Here is a 16,543-nt window from a genome sequence, read left to right as displayed (position 1 = left end):
CATTGCCTTGTGACCGTTGTTGTTACTCGTTGACCAACAACAATTTTTTTTTAATTCAAAGAAACTCATCACGTCGAGGTGACGAGACACTTTAATTTCAATAAATAAATGGCCCATATGGAGCTCATTCATCCGGATCCATTAAAATAATATATTTCATCAAGCTCGTCTCCTCGATATGACGAATTTTTGAATCATTGTAGTTTTTACCGTATTCTCCAAAATAAAAAAGCGAGTGTCCTATTGGACTAAATAAAAAAGCCGGGTAGCCTATTAGACCAAAAAAACATAATACATCATGCAAGCATTGTGTAACATTAAATGTTAATGCATTAAAGTGATGCTTTTTTTTTCATAAAGTGATTTATTTTCATCCATAGAGTTTAAAATTGATTTTTTATTGTTTGATCTTGCGTATTAATTTTTTGTCATGTCACTAATCATAATAAATAATTACAGTAGATTAATATTATGAATTGTCGTATAAGTATCATAATAGTTAATGATACAAACCATTAGAGTTATATTAAATATAAAAATAATTCGAGAATTACATTGATTTATTTTTTTTTTAAATTGAGAATCTCATTTACCATAAACGTAAAAACAATCACTCATATTTTTTCTAAGATTTGTGTCAACAACTCTGAAAAATATTAGTCAACGAGGATGTTAGAAATGTCATGCAAAATCAATACACAAAATTATAAAATAAAAATTTAACATTGCACAAAAACCTTAATCTATCACAAGCAAAACTATAATCTGAATTTTTACTTCAGTCATCGAATGTTTAAAATTTAGACCGGAATCATTAAAGTTTAGTATCGCTTTTATTGCGATCACCATTATTAGGGTCCGTTTGGAACGGGAAAAATATTTTACGGAAAATGTTTTTTCCGTTTTTCTGTGTTTGATTCCCGTAAAACACCCGTGTCAACGAAAAATATTTTACGGTCAATGGAAAAGGAAGAGGAAAACACGGTATTTCGACTTATCGTTTGGAAAAGGGTAAGTTGTTTTCCAGCTTTCTCCCGTCCCTTGCTCCACACAGAAAACACGGTCTTTGGTTCTCCCGTCCCTTGCTCCATACCAGAAATTGATCGACTGTTTAGAATCCTTCTCACCGGCGAGACGGGCGGTTGTCTTCTTAGGTATCTCTCATTTCATCTTCTCCCTTTTCATCTTCCTTGATCTCCTTTTCTTCGTGTTGCTAAAGATCTGAAAGATGAGTTTTCCTTTTCATCTTTTTTCGTATCCAGGGCTTAAATAAAGATCACTCCTGTTGTCAAGGCTGGAAATATTTCAGTATTGTGTTTATATTGTAGTTTCAAATCCCTGGTCCATACCTTTAGGCTAATTTTTGGATTTTATGTCTCAGGCTCTGATGAGGAAATCTATGCTTGGGTTGTTGCAAACTATGCACTGGGTATGCTTGGCGGGGCATCTGCTCAGGTTTGTTGTTATCTTTACTCCCGTCGTTTGATTGAGTTAATTGGATTCTTCCACACCCGAATTTACAAGTCATTTGAGCTTCTAATTAATGGCTCTATGCACTAGAGACTAGAGTTCCTTGAAGCAATTTCTTGTTTAATTTTTTGCTCCTAATAAACATGATTTTTGCTCCTTTGAAGCTATATCTTGTGTATTGAGAAATGATATCTCAGATTAGGTCATAATCCATAAATCTTTCTTTGTTGAACTTGTAACTATGAAGTTGGTGTTTAGTGTGAGCTATGAACTACACTTTGTTGGCTGTCCAGAAAAAAAAAAACAAGTTGATGTCACTACGAAAAACAGGCTTTAACATGCAAAAAACTATTGTTGTTAAAGACGTTACTGCTGCTTAAAGCAACAGAACTATACACAATGTCTGATAAAGCAGATGTTAAAAGAACAAGAAGTTATAACTTCAATTCATTGCAAATAGCCAAATGCATTTCATGGCATTATGTATGTTTTTTACTTGTTGTACTTAATGTATAGGTTGAGAAGCACTCATAAGATCACCATTGACTTGCTGTTATACTTATTTCAGGTAACCTTCGTCTCAAATGAGTTTATTCCTTTAAGTTCTCACGCTCCATCAAGTTTGGGAATTTCACTTACAATCTCTATAGCCATAGCTTTCTTCATTTTGGCCAGATAACCTTTGCATGCATTAACTATTTGAGAAAATAACCTCAGTGACAAAAATTCCCATATAATATACGATTTTAACCAACTTTTTCCGGATTTGCCAAAATGACCAACAAAATCGCAATGCGGTCGCTAATTCGCAATGCGATCTCCATTATCGCAAATCAGTTTCCAGATTCACAACGCGATTATTACTATCGCAATGCGATTTTCCAATTTCGCATTGCGATTTACGTATTCGCGTTGCGATTTTCATAATTCGCAATGCGAATACGTAAATCGCAATGCGAATATGACTATCGCAATGCGATTTACATAGCGCCATTCGTATTAACGCGTATTTTTTTTTCAAATTCCAAACACAAATTTTTTCTTAATATATCGGAAACTGAACCGTCCACAGTAATCGCAACTCATAACCTCAAACCTAAAATCACAACACTCAGTCTCATCTCCATCTCTCACTCTCTACGGCGAAATCCGTCCCCATCTCCGAAGATTTCCGTCCCCATCGTCGGTGAAATCCCTCACAACCATTCACGGTCAGAAATCCCTCACAATCATTCAGAAATGGAAAATCAACCTCCGATGGTTAGTTTTTTTAATTATTTTTATTTTGAAATTTTTGCATTATTTTAGGTTTTTCATATTGAAATTGATGATAAGTTTACTGGTAATTTCAATAATAGATTAACCATTTCACTTAGATTTCTTATTAAATTCATTCGATTGCTGCCAATACTGCTAAACTGTTTAGTATTTAACCCTGTGAAGTTAGTATTTATCTTTGTTTTGTCTTTTGGTTGAAGTAATGCAGAAGAAGAATAGTTTCGAGAATGAAAATCGCAACGCGGAAATGACTATCGCAACGCGAAACCAAAATCGCATTGCGATTTTCATTTCGCGTTGCGATTCTCTCGTTGCGATTTTCATTTCGCGTTGCGATTCTCTCGTTGCGATTTTCATTTCGCGTTGCGATTCTCTCGTTGCGAAAGTCATTTCCGCGTTGCGATTTTCATTCTCTCGTTGCGATTTTCATTTCAACCAAAAGACAAAACAGTGTTGCAAATTTTAGTTTCAAGAATAAACTACTATTTATGTTTATTGTTTTTGGTATATCTTCACAGTGTAGTTTTTGGTATATCTAACTTGGTATGTTTATTGTTTTTGTAGAAATTTTTTTCGGCTTCATTGACATTAAGGAATAAAGTTAGCCTAGCCACTACAATTGCTTCGAAGCTTTCACCTGCACAAAAAAAATTGTTTGAGGAAACCTGCTTCGGGCCATGGCTGAGAGTACAGCATCCGGGTGGAGATGCTAATTTGACCCATTTGTGGCTTCAGACCATGACTAGCGATCTACCCGACAGTATACAACGTGGTGAGGAAGAGATATGGTTTCATTTTCCACCGGCGTATACTTGTTTTGGGCGGAAGGAGTTCTGCTTAATCACTGGTCTACGATTCGAACACGATGATGTAGGCCGGTACACTAGTCATATCACCCGCCCATCATGGTTATCCAGGGTTTTTCCTGATGAGTCAATAGAGAAGCCGAACTTACACGTCGACGACATGAAGAAATTGTTTAATAATAAAGATGGTTTTACTCGGATGAATGACGTCGATGTTGTCCGAGTATGCCTTCTACTACTTTTGTATGCCGGCTTTTTAGGCAGAGAGGCCAGACAACCTATTCCTCAGGAGCTAATATTATTGGTAGAGGACCTAAATGCATGGAATCTGTTTCCGTAGGGTTCGTATATATGGAAAGCTACCTGGACTAAGTTGTCGTCTGCCTTTGATGACCGCAAAAGTTTGCGGGGCGATGGGTCGAAATACACTTTGTCAGGCTTTGTTTGGGCCTTTAAGGTAAGAATTTCTATATAATGTTTTCAAAATTATAATTAATTATTTAACAATTACTAATGTTTGTTATTATATTGTTTGTAGATTTGGATATTCGAGGCTTTCCCCAGCATGCGGACATATACATTAAAAACCTCAAATCATATTCCTAGGGCTATTTCCTGGAAGAGGAAACGTCTGTTGGATTGGGAAGACTTAATACCATATGCGACAATAAATAATGTAAGTTAACACAAATACTATCATATATAAACAAGTTATTAATAGTAGACGTTTAACTTTGTTTGAGTTTTTATATTTTTAGGAGGCCAACACTCCATTAATGAGACTGACACCCACGGAGGCTGAGCTTGCCACTGATTGGTGGCAAGCTAGTCAGCGTTTTCTTGATGGAACGAATGATGAGCAGCCTCCACTTCCTCCACTTCGAGAGCCATCACCTCACCCAGAGCCATCACCCGATCGACCCGACTATACACCTCTACAACGAGAGTCATCACCTATCCCGTCACATCATCGAGCCTCTTCTCCACCATCACCTCATGATAGGCGACCGGCAAAGATGCCACGACTTCTATCTCCCTGTTCTTCACCTCCACGAGATGAGTCAAGGGAGTTACGTGACGAGGTCAATGCCTTGCGTGAGGAGATCGGTACTCTACGCGATAATGATGGTGCATGGCGTGTGGAGGTGTCTACTTTACGTGGTGAGGTTGCCGCTCTACGTGAGATGGTAGTATCGTTGTAGAATGAGGTTCATACTCTACGCAACGAGGTAAGTTTAAGATTTTTCATAATTAACTTGATGATAAATTTACTCGTAATTTCACTTAGATTAACCATTTCACTTATATTGCTTAGTAAATTTATTCGGTTGCTGCCAATTCTGCTAAACTGTGTATTCTTTAACACTGTGAAGTTAGTATTTGTCTTTGTTTTGTCTTTTGGTTGAAAGTAAATTTGTTCGGTTGCTGCCAATTCTGCTAAACTGTGTATTGTTTAACACTGTGAAGTTAGTATTTGTCTTTGTTTTGTCTTTTGGTTGAAAGTAAATTTGTTCGTTTGCTGCCAATTGAAACTATTCTTCTTCTGCAAATTGAAACTTGAATGAATTGCATTACTTCAACCAATAGACAAAGACAAATACTAAGTTGACAGTGTTGCAAGTTTGAAACATATTTGCCTTTGTTATCTGATGCATTTTGTGAACTATGATAGAATAATGACTTGGGTGAATTCAATGCAAGTTTGAAACATATTTGTCTTTGTTTTCACTGTTTAAATATCATGTCTGTTTATTTACTGATATTTGTATTTAATTATTTAGCGGACCGATAAGGTGGATGCTTTACGTCGGGTTTTTCTTGCACGACAGAGTTCACGCATCAGACGGCGTGCACCTGCTATTAAGTCTCCGTATACCCCAATAGTGCTAAGACACCACAAGAAGAAGCCCAACTCGCCTGTCATCCCTCAAGAGTCAACTCATATCGTTGAAGAGGCCCCTATCATTCCTCGAGAGTCCCCTCCCACCATTCAAGAGGCCATTGTCATCGTTGAAGAGGTCCCTCCCACCATTCAAGAGCCCGATTCACATGGCGTCATATGTAGGATTCTTGAGAAACCCTCTGACATGCCGGACATGATGGATTCAAGTTGGCTCTCGTATGAGTTACCGGCCAGTACCATACCAGTATCTGAAGTGGAGAAGAGACAACTACCGGACACAATTCTGGATAACACCCTTTGGGCTAAGACCGCAGTTGATTTTTATCTACATGAGCGGAGCTAGGGGTGTTTCACTGACATATGCAAGCTCAACGATGATATCTATTTGTTGCTTGGTTGGTCTTGGTGGGGCGTATTATTAGGGGTCGAAGACAATGGCTATTTCGATGGAGGGGTAAGTCTTATATTTTTCTTATATTTTAATTTGATTATTTGTTTTTAAATTTATGTAAGTTACTAATATATGTCTTTTTTTGTAAAACAACATATCGATGTGTGGGTGTCACGTCTTCTAATAATTAGGAAACTTAAGGAAAATAAAAGAAATACACGATATACAATTATGCCGACGTCTTTTAACGCCGTTCATTTGAAGAATCAACGAGATGAATCATTTGCGTTGGGCAATGGACAAGCTAAACTTTATCCTGCATGGTGGGAGGTCGATAAGGTTAGTATTTATTTTAGATTGAGTTTAAAGGTATTCATAAATAAGTGCGTAAATGAATGAATTATTACTTATGATTGTAGGTGTTTATCCCTGTTTTGGAACGTAAACATTGGCTTCTCGTCGAGCTTCAGCTCCCATCCCTTAAGGCAATAGTATATGACAGCATGATAAATTACATATCATTGGCTGATTTAAGAGATATTATTAAGGGATGGAGCTCTCATTTGGCTAAATTCTTGGATGCGATAAATTATTGGACTCGTTCTGGAAACAAGAAGCCAAAGAAGCTCAATATTACAGTTAGCAGAGACGAGACCACACCACAACAAATGAAAGGACCTAGAGGGGATTATGGTCCTCTCGTATGCTTGGCGTTGGAGCGTTTGATCACAGGAAGTATAAAGTATCTACCTCCCACCGATAGAGATAGAGCTGCAGTAGGCTTGTGGTTTCGGTATTATATGGCTAGATTGATATATACGAGACGCTGCCTACCTGCATCCGTGTTATAAAAATGTCCATAAACAATTGGTAAGTTTATAGGCTTGTGGTTTGAAAATGTTTGGTTAAGTACCTAGAATTCAATAATTTGTTGTTTGTAGGTTTTAGATGTGTAGAAAGTGTTGTTTGAGCAAATGTTTGGTTTATGCAGGTTAATCTCAGAAGTGAGCTGCGTGAAAATGATGTATGGCTACAAAAGTTGATTCAATAGTAGATGAGGAAATAAGAATTATTGTTTATTTTTTGATTGTTTAATTGATTTGTAAAAGATGATTTGTAAAAGTTGATTTGTTTAATTGACGTGAACATAATTCTTATTTGTGCTTGTTTAATTGATTGAAATGTAATGGTTGATTTTGTTGATTTCAATCTGCATTATGTTGAAGGAAAAAATGACTATCGCAATGCGAAATGAAAATCGCAACGCGAAATGAAAATCGCAACGAGAGAATCACAACGCGAAATGAAAATCGCAACGCGAAACTAAATTCGCGTTGCGATTTTCATTTCGCTTTGCGATTCCCTCGTTGCGATTTTCATTTCGCATTGCGATTCTCTCGTTGCGATTTTCATTTCGCATTGCGATTCTCTCGTTGCAATTTTCATTTCGCATTGCGATAGACATTAAGATGATTACGAACGTCATTTCCGTGTTGCGATAGTCAAATGATTGCCTAAGAAGTGATAACAACTGAACAGATCATAGCAATTTTCAAACTCAAGTTACTAATACATGCCTAACTGAAAATGTTAAAAGTTCACACATAAAATCTACATAATACAACGTTTGCATTTAAAAATCACCTAAGTTAACAGTCCCAAAAGGTGAAGCCAGTTGTGATTGGGATTTTAAAGATGATTGCGATTTTGATTGCCTTTTTCTTGACACCATATGAGCTTTGGATTTTGATGAGGATCCATATTTTGGTAGAGGAAAAGATGATTGTGATGGAATAGCCTTCTGTCCATGGCTGGTGGCAAAACTGTTTGTAAGTCATCTGGTATGTCCCACTCAGAAGGATGTAGAATAGGGTAGACAATCTCGCCATAAGTCTGTCGATATACTTCTGTAGTGTAGCAATCCATAGCGTATGCGCTTGAATCATCTTGGTTTAGATGAAGAGAAACTTTTATAACATGGCCACATGGATAACCAGATGTTTTCCATTTCATACAACTACACGTCTTTGTATTTAGATCGACAAGCCCATTTAAGTTATTATCCAGTACTTCAAACAAAGTGTTTGAACATGGTTCAACTCTCCATGACGTTGACTTCACAACACGTTTCGTTATCTTTTTTTCTGTCCATGGTGTAACACGATGTTCCAATGTTCCTGTAAATTTAAATAAATAATACTTAGTAAAATATATGATAAGTTACGAATTTAAAGAAATAATACCTGCATGGTTTCTTTTCTTGTAGTACCACTGTTGAATAGAGGCTCGAAAAAACTCCATTAACATAGTAATGGGTAATTTCCGGGAATGACGACTTAGAGCGTTGATTGATTCTGCACTATTAGACGTCATGAAACCATATCTTGCTCCAAGTTGATGTACTCTTGACCATCTTTCAAACCCGACATCTTCTAGTGTTTGAGCACACTGAGGAAAAACACGTCTTAAACAATTTATATGCTTATTAAAATCCACTTCCTGATAAGCTTTTACAGCCTTCCAGTATGTCCATTTGTGATTTTTTATACCAGCAGACCTTGATTTTAGATTTCTATACAAATGAACACCACAAAGTTCATGAAAAGCATCTGGGAAACACCTTCTAACAGCGTTGTCAATTGAGTTTGCCCTATCAGATATGATTGTCAGATTGCTAATAAGACCTATGCAATCCCTAAGATGCCCCATAAACCATGTCCATGAATCAGAGGTTTCAGATTTGCCAACCCCGTAAGCTATTGGCAATATCCCATTGTTAGCATCCATGGCTACTGCTAATAAGTTTACTCCAAGGTATCGACCTTTCAAATGTGCTCCGTCAACTATAATAACTGGGCGCATGCAAGTAATAAACGAACGAATCTACAAAATAATATACACAAGAAATATAATCATTTAAATGTGAAATGCATGTAACTAACAAAAATGAGTCAACAGAATTATATTGATTTACTAACCGCAGCACCAATGGCGATAAACAACAACTCAAAGCGTCCATCTCTATCTGTTTTGATATGAGTTACCGACCCAGGATTTTTCAGCTTTAAATTGTGACAATAAGCCGGCAGTTGGGCAAACGATGCTTCTGGCGACCCCCTCAACAATTCCAAGGCATAACATTTGGCTCTCCAAGCTTGAGAATATGATATACTAATCTTGAACCGAGCATTCATGTCAGTCATAATTTCATGTCCCCGATATACCCTGCCATTCAAAAACATTAACTCAGCCAGAAAACCACCCAACACCTTTTTGTTTGCCTGTCTATGGTGAGGAAAAACTTGGGTTCTTGAACATGTATGTTTATCAATAAAAGTCCTAACTTGAAACATTTCGCAATCTTTTATCCTCTTTGCAATCATACGCCACGTACAGTTTTTGTCAATCATACACCTTGTTTCGAAACGATCTTTGCTTGATTTGTTAACTTTTAGTTGATAGTCATCTTCCACACATTTCGTATACAAAGCTATCTTCAAGTCTTCCTTTGTATCAAAACAATCATCTTTCTTGATACGAATAACTTTTGTGTAACAATCAACTGCTTTCTTTACCAACTCTTCTTCCGGTAGCTGAAGTAATTCTAGCATATTCCAGTTATACTCCCATGGCATTTTCTTTTCTTCGGGGACTTTTTCTTCTTCTTTTTCTTCTTCAGGATTATATGAATTGCAGAATGGATGTTCAACATGTTCATTCACAGTCGTAACTTCCTCCTCATTATCATCAACAACATCTTCCTCGGCAACGGCTGTTTCATCATCAAAATTCGGGTATTGACCAATATCAAAATCATTACACGCAGGGTCTGTTTCTTCTTCTGAAACATCATCAAAATCCGAGTATTGACCAATATCAAAGTCCGGGTATTGACCAAGATCAAATTTCGAATACTGACTAGTACTCACAATTTTTTCTCTTGGCTCATCATCGTCTAATTGGTCAATATGAAAACCGGAATTTGGTGCTGAAAGTTGATTGGGATTCGGATTAGAGAAAGGTTGTGGGTTTTGAGAAAAACTTAGTTGATTACTACCCGCTACTGACCCAACAATACTACTTCTAGGTTCAACAACATACAATGTAACATCATCACTTGAAATACTAATGCAAGCAATGAATCGTTCAACATCTTCATTGTCGGTTAACAAATAAACTTTACCATTTCTCTGATAAGATAGCCTAAATCCACTTAGGGGCTCTACTTTGAAACACGTAACATTAGAGTTTCATAAGTTAACTTTTTTAATGACAGTTTTAGTTGAAGATTCATGGGTAAAGGCATATATTGTAAAACACCATGAACATTCTCTCATGACCCTCCAAAACACAAATATATCCAAACATGATCAACATTAGATGATTTCATGGTTGTAAATTAATTTACTAAACAAACGAGCTGCGAAACTAAGACCTGTTGCCGGATGGGGAAGGATGTCGTTGGATATAGGAACGGATGTCGCCGGAGAGAGTGATAGATGGAGATGGAATGAGTTGCGATTTAGGGATTTAGGTTATGAGTTGTTGCTGCTGCGTAGATATATACACAAAAAATTTGTGTTGCGAAACTAAAACCTGTTGTGAACTTTGAAAATCGCATTGCGATTCTGTATTATCTCGTTGCGATAGTCAGAATCTCGTTGCGAAAGTCAGAATCGCGTTGCGAAAGTCAGAATCGCGTTGCGAAAGTCAGTATCGCGTTGCGAAAGTCAGTATCGCGTTGCGATTTTGTATTATCGCGTTGCGATAGTCAGTATCGCATTGCGATTTTCCAAATTCGCATTGCGATTTTGTATTATCGCGTTGCGATAGTCAGTATCGCATTGCGATTTTCCAAATTCGCATTGCGATTTTCCAAATTCGCATTGCGATTTTCCAAATTCGCATTGCGATTTACTTATTCGCATTGCGAATTGGGAAAATCGCAACGCGAAATTGGAAAATCGCATTACGATAGTAATAATCACGTTGCGAATCTGGAAACTGATTTGCGATAATGGAGATCGCGTTGTGAATTAGCGATCGCATTGCGATTTTGTTGGTCATTTTGGCAAATCCGGAAAAAGTTGGTTAAAATCGTATATTATATGGGATTTTTGGTCACTGAGGTTATTTTCTCTAACTATTTTGTTTGTTTGTTGTTGTGTTTCAATCGTAGGCTTTAAAAAAATTGGTTTAACTTTCTTGCAATTCGAATGAGATGTTTCGGATGTTTTTCATTGCCAAAATCAACTGGACTGAGAATATTTTTTTGTTCATAAATTCTGAAAGTGATTGTGACAATATCGATATAATGCGTATCTAACTTCTAACTAGTATTAGTTATCATTTCGATATGGCTTTGCATTGTGAGTTTTGTAGCATGTTATTAGAAATTCTGTCAAGAAATTCAAGGCTGACATAGGAGCTTTTAACTTTTGTCATTTCTTTATTCAGAATGTTGCTCAAGAATCATTGAGGGAACAGTCCCGGTATGTTTTGCCGTTTCTGCTTTATGCCAAAGTTTTGCAGGCTTAGAAGTGCTTGAAATTATGCATTGAACTCCAACTAGGAATTTCTCTCATGCTGGATTGTAATTTAATCATCTCCATGAGTCTTGCAATTTAAAGCTTAAGGAAGAGATCTAGATTTGGGTATGAACAGTGTTCGTATATTATGGTTTTGATTATTTATGCTTGGTGGAATATTTAATTCTAAAAGTTTTCTTTTACCTTTGGTCATTATGGCGTATTCATGAGGGATGTATCGTAAAGGTTGTTTGAGTCAGTTTTTTGTTGAATATATTCATACAATCTGTTACCTTTAATAGAGATTATGCGGACTTACTAGTTAGTTAAGTAATATGCTTATATGTTTCGTTACGTTTTTTTCTTGCCCTAATGCGGATGCTGACTCTCTTCACAATGAAATGTATATAGATCCTTGTACACCTAAAGGTTACTTGCCTCAGTCATCGAATCTTTCACTAGGTTTTATGGCTGAAAAAAGTAAATATAGTTATGAACTTCAAGCTAGGTTACATAAAGGAAAAGGTAACAAACTCTCTTAGAACCGTTACATCTGGCATTACCTTGCGCTACAAGATAATAATCAATAAACTCTCTCAGTTTTTTATAAATAATAAATAATAAAACATATTCAATATCTACAGTTTCTTTATTAAAAAAAGATTATGAAAACTGTTTTAAGGAAAATTATCCAAACAATGTAAAACATTTTACAATGTATCATCCAAACACTGAAAAATATTTTCTGAAAAATGATTTATATTTCTATAAAACATTTTCCAAATTATTTTTTAAATTTCATTTTTCGAAAACTGTTTTCAATAAAACAAATAGACCCTTCATAATAATTAACTGCATCTTCTTGAAAAATATTAATATATTAAGGAAAATAATATATTTACGTGTCACATCAAATACCGTTGAAGATAACCGAAAGTAATGATCATAATGAAAACAATATTAAGATTCAGTTTTTTTTATTAATATGATGTAAGAATAAAATAATATTTATTTAAATATAATTGTTTTTAATTTTTCGACATTGAATGCTCACACCTCTATCATTTATGGTACTTGAACTAAGATTTTAAAAGAACAAAAACAATTCTTTCACCAATAAACTCACTTGGTTCGTTCTATTAAAATCAACTTTTCTAATATAATTTTTAAAAATTTGATGATGAAAATAAAAGCATTCTAATATCTTAAACTCGTAGGTCGAAAGAAAAGAAAAACCAGCCCATACGTGATAGCTGCGTATCACCTACTTTGGACCAAATCTAATTGAATGGATAAGGTTGTGAACATAGATATTTCAAGGGTAGTTGATATTTTGGTCCAAAATATCTAAGCAAACGAATATCTCTTTCTGATTGGCAATAAAAGCTCCAGCAAACTACCTTAGTTTTGAAAGGTAACAAAATGGAGTCTTGTAGCAGACCTAATAGGAGCGATGTGCACTTATCACTGGAAGAGGAAGCTAAAATGGAGGAGCAGACCAGGGAATACTTCCATGACAAAGCACCTAAACGTCACACTAAGCCTCAACGAAGTGAGTATTCTTCTAACTACGTCGACGCCACTCTCGCTGCCGCCGGCGATATCCCCGAATACCTCGAGTTTCAGCGTTTGGAGAATGAGCCCAGGTCAGTTTCCCCCCTTTACTAGAAAGAAAGTTATAAGCTGCTTTAATTATCCCCAGGTCCAAGCTCTCTGGTTTCATTTTGTTGTTTTCCTCGGAAATTTGAAAATAGAAAATAGTGTACAATGGAAATGAAGTGGGAGACGAATTCGTGAAGACCGAATATTATAAGGATCTCAATTGTGTTGACAAACAACACCACACGGTACAAATGAAATCTGTGTTCTTGTTACCTACTGTTCTCTTTGATTATGATAATAAAATTTTATGAGGGTTTGGATTTCAGACAGGAACAGGTTTCATCAGAGTAGCTGACACAAATGGCAGAAACTTTAGTCTAGAACCAGATTCAGTTACCAGTTGCCACTCCTCTTGTAAGGGAAACCCAGCAACCAACGACTGGATACCAGCTGCTCCAGATGCGGTAAATACCAAAATAAACATCATTTATTTCATTCTATGCAACATGATTTGTCTCAACTTTTGTTTACATTTTCCAGATTTATTCGGCTTCAGGTAAGCCTAACAGGAGTGATAGTTGAATTTGGTGAACCGTCAGCGTTTTTCAAGTACCTCCTATGTGTTTTGAATTTAGATATTGAAAACAATTGACATTCACAATACTTATATGATTTTGTATCTTTAACTAGATTGTGATCTAGAATTGCTTATGCTATGTATCTATAGCAAGCTTAAATAAATAAAAGATGAATGTATCTTCGTATAATATGACCGAGCTAAACTTGAACAATGACAAGTTTGAGATTTATCCCAAACTCAAACTCGAGCTCGATAAAATATATTATCTAAGCTCCATTGATGATGTATCAAATCGAACCGTTTCCCAAAAGGGACCAAGTAGATATCCAAATCATGCTTTTAGAGACACCAAATATAAAAATCAAGTTTGAAAAAGGTGATGGTAAGTCCAAGGTCAAATGACAGGTTCTAACCTGATCCGCAGGTGGAAAAAATCTCAATATGCTGCCTTCTAAAACTAAGGGAAGGCAAAATGGTTAAAATTTGTTTTGCGTCAACATCTATTAACTTGGCTATGTCACAATCGTTAATCCCAGAATAATGCACAAGATCACACTCCAGTGATGTACAAACTAGCTGCAAAAACTATATCACGCTTTATGGCATTGTTAGCAGAGTCCATTTTCATGTAAAGTGAGGAATTACCCATTATAGCAGCAGCAGTTTTGAATTCACGACAAGTCTCATCCAGCCTGACAATTGTTCGCACTCTAAGGCCTTCGGGAACGTCCGTGAGCTGACAAATATCAGCAAATGGGGTACCCTGCAACAAGGGAGATATAAGATGACGAACCAAAACCTAGATCGAGGTTTAATGAGTAATCGAATCTGTTGAGGGACTTCAATGGTAAAAAAATAATGTTCCCCATACAAGATCCGGGTTTGAGCAACTGTATTTGCAAGATATGTGTACGATATCAATTGGCTAAGAAAATTTTAAACATATACTATCCCTTGTAATAACCCAGAATATTAAAAAAAGGTTGAATGAGTAATCAGTATGTTGAGTTGTGAAACCTTTGCCCATTCATAAACCACTTCAACAAGACCAAACTTTTCTTTATCGTACTCCTCAGGAGTTATTGGTAATTTGAACTCTGCTTGAAGGTTACCAAGTCTAAGAGCCGTGTCATACAATCTGTAAGAAATAAATATTCACGTTAAATTCTCACCATAGCAATGGCAGGGAAGAGAGAGAACCCTTAATTTCAATCAAAATATCAATAATGTCTCAGAAGTGTAGCTGAAGCACAACTTAGCTCTTATGCACATGTATATTGAGCAAAACAATCATTGTAAAAGAAATTCAATCATAAGAATGACTTTGGCACATTAATTACACGAGAATTGCAATGAGAATTATTTATAAAATTAATAATCTATGCAAACGACACTTCAGGCAAAACTTGACAATAAAGAGAAGATGGATGGGAAGATATTGTAGACATCCGTTTATGTTCGGGTTTCATTTATTTATTATTATTATTACATTTTTTTGTAGGCACGAAACTGAAGCCCAAAATATAAATACAATACCCCAACCAACACGTGACCCAACATCCAAGCCCACCCGATTTGGGTTCCCCCAAGATCCGACCCGTTACAAATAACAGACCCGAACTGGCCCAAAGCATCAACCCAAACCCACTAGGGTTTTTGTCCTAATGCTTCAGTTGCCAGCTAGCCCAGCCGTTGGATCTGTTCAGATCTAACTATCCATATCACATCAAGGTTCTAGGAACCCTAGTTGCTCCTGCCCCCGCCGTTTCAGCCAAATATCACCCATTAGTCAAACCAAGCAAATCAATTAGAAATAAACAAATATATATATTTGTACAAAAGACATCCCAATAAAATCTGGGGTTGTCAATCCACAAGTCACCCAAAGTCTATCAGGCAAGCAAATAAAAAGCAGAAGCAACATACTAAAAGGGGAGCTTTCGGTGAGAAGAAGAGAGAGAAAACTTGAAAGAAAAAAAAAAAAAACAAAGAGAAACCATTCGAAGAAATCAACAGAAACCAGAGAAAAAAAACGAGGAAAAAAGAAGAGAGGGCTTTCAGTGAAAAGAAAAAGAGGAACCATAGAGAGAAAAAATCAAATACAACAAAAGAAAAAATCACAAAAGGAGAGGTTCTTACCTCGGTTCGAAGTGGGAAGCCGAAGGTCGCCGAAGCCTTTTTCCTTCGAGAGGTAAACCCTAAATCTAGGGTGCTAAGGTAATTTTTAGGCTAAGGGAGGCTAAGGTTTGGGTTAAGGAGGACGAGAGAGACCTTTTGGGGTCTTTTTTTCCTCTGACCACCGTGGGCCGCCCTGAGCAGTCGTGTGTGCCGTAGGTGGAAGACGACTACCTCTTCCCCAACGAAGGGAAGTTGAGAGAGTTTTGAGAAACTCTCTCTTTTTCTTTTCTGGAGCTAAGGAAGAAATGAGGAGAATGAGGGGATTAAGCTTGGGCTTAAATACCCAAGGCGAAACGACGTAGTTTCGTCTTCCCCTATTCATGTGTTTTCATATTAGGGGAAATTGCATTTTAGTCCCCTGAGTTTCGTAATATGGTATGTTGGTTTGAAATGAAATTGGATATTTATGTATTGAGCCTTTCATGTTTCCATTTTTATGTTTTAGTCATCATGCATATGCTTCAATGTTTTGGGTTAATTATTTGGCTTGACCTAGCAATTTGTATTTAGTTCATTTTAGTCTTTTTTATTTAATGTTTGTCTGATTTCAGTTTATTTGTGCCTTTAATCCCTATATTTTATTATATGTAAATTAATCACTGGTTAGTCTAAAAAATAAATGGATTATTACCTGTCTAGCCCCTATTTTTTTTATTTTGTTGGTTTGATATTTGTTTTATTTATTTACTGCACATTAACATTTTAAGATAAGTGTATGTATTTTGTTGTAAATATCACTTTGCATGGGTTGTTGTTATATTAAATATTTGTATACGTATTTTGAGTGTTCATATATGGTCATCTATT

General features: G+C 36.2%; 1 protein-coding gene and 1 long non-coding RNA gene across 2 annotated transcripts; both read left to right on the top strand.

The window, feature by feature from the left end:
- The first annotated feature begins 982 nt into the window (after positions 1 to 982).
- On the top strand, positions 983 to 2,045 carry LOC120160033. The gene is made up of 3 exons (XR_005519401.1): positions 983 to 1,154; positions 1,382 to 1,455; positions 1,987 to 2,045. It is a non-coding gene; the product is annotated as an uncharacterized LOC120160033 (long non-coding RNA).
- Positions 2,046 to 12,729: 10,684 nt separating this feature from the next.
- On the top strand, positions 12,730 to 13,553 carry LOC120159946. The gene is made up of 3 exons (XM_039170437.1): positions 12,730 to 13,078; positions 13,131 to 13,223; positions 13,305 to 13,553. Exons 1-3 carry the CDS (start codon positions 12,830 to 12,832, stop codon positions 13,536 to 13,538), a joined length of 576 nt encoding a protein of 191 aa, XP_039026368.1. The 5' UTR covers positions 12,730 to 12,829; the 3' UTR covers positions 13,539 to 13,553.
- The last annotated feature ends 2,990 nt before the right edge of the window (positions 13,554 to 16,543 follow it).

The sequence above is a fragment of the Hibiscus syriacus genome, unplaced genomic scaffold (assembly GCF_006381635.1).
Source record: "Hibiscus syriacus cultivar Baekdansim isolate YM2019G1 unplaced genomic scaffold, ASM638163v2 tig00111388_pilon, whole genome shotgun sequence".
Classification (NCBI taxonomy): domain Eukaryota; kingdom Viridiplantae; phylum Streptophyta; class Magnoliopsida; order Malvales; family Malvaceae; genus Hibiscus; species Hibiscus syriacus.
The sequence above is the reverse complement of the archived record's forward strand: the minus strand, read 5'-3'. Positions and strand labels throughout refer to the sequence as shown.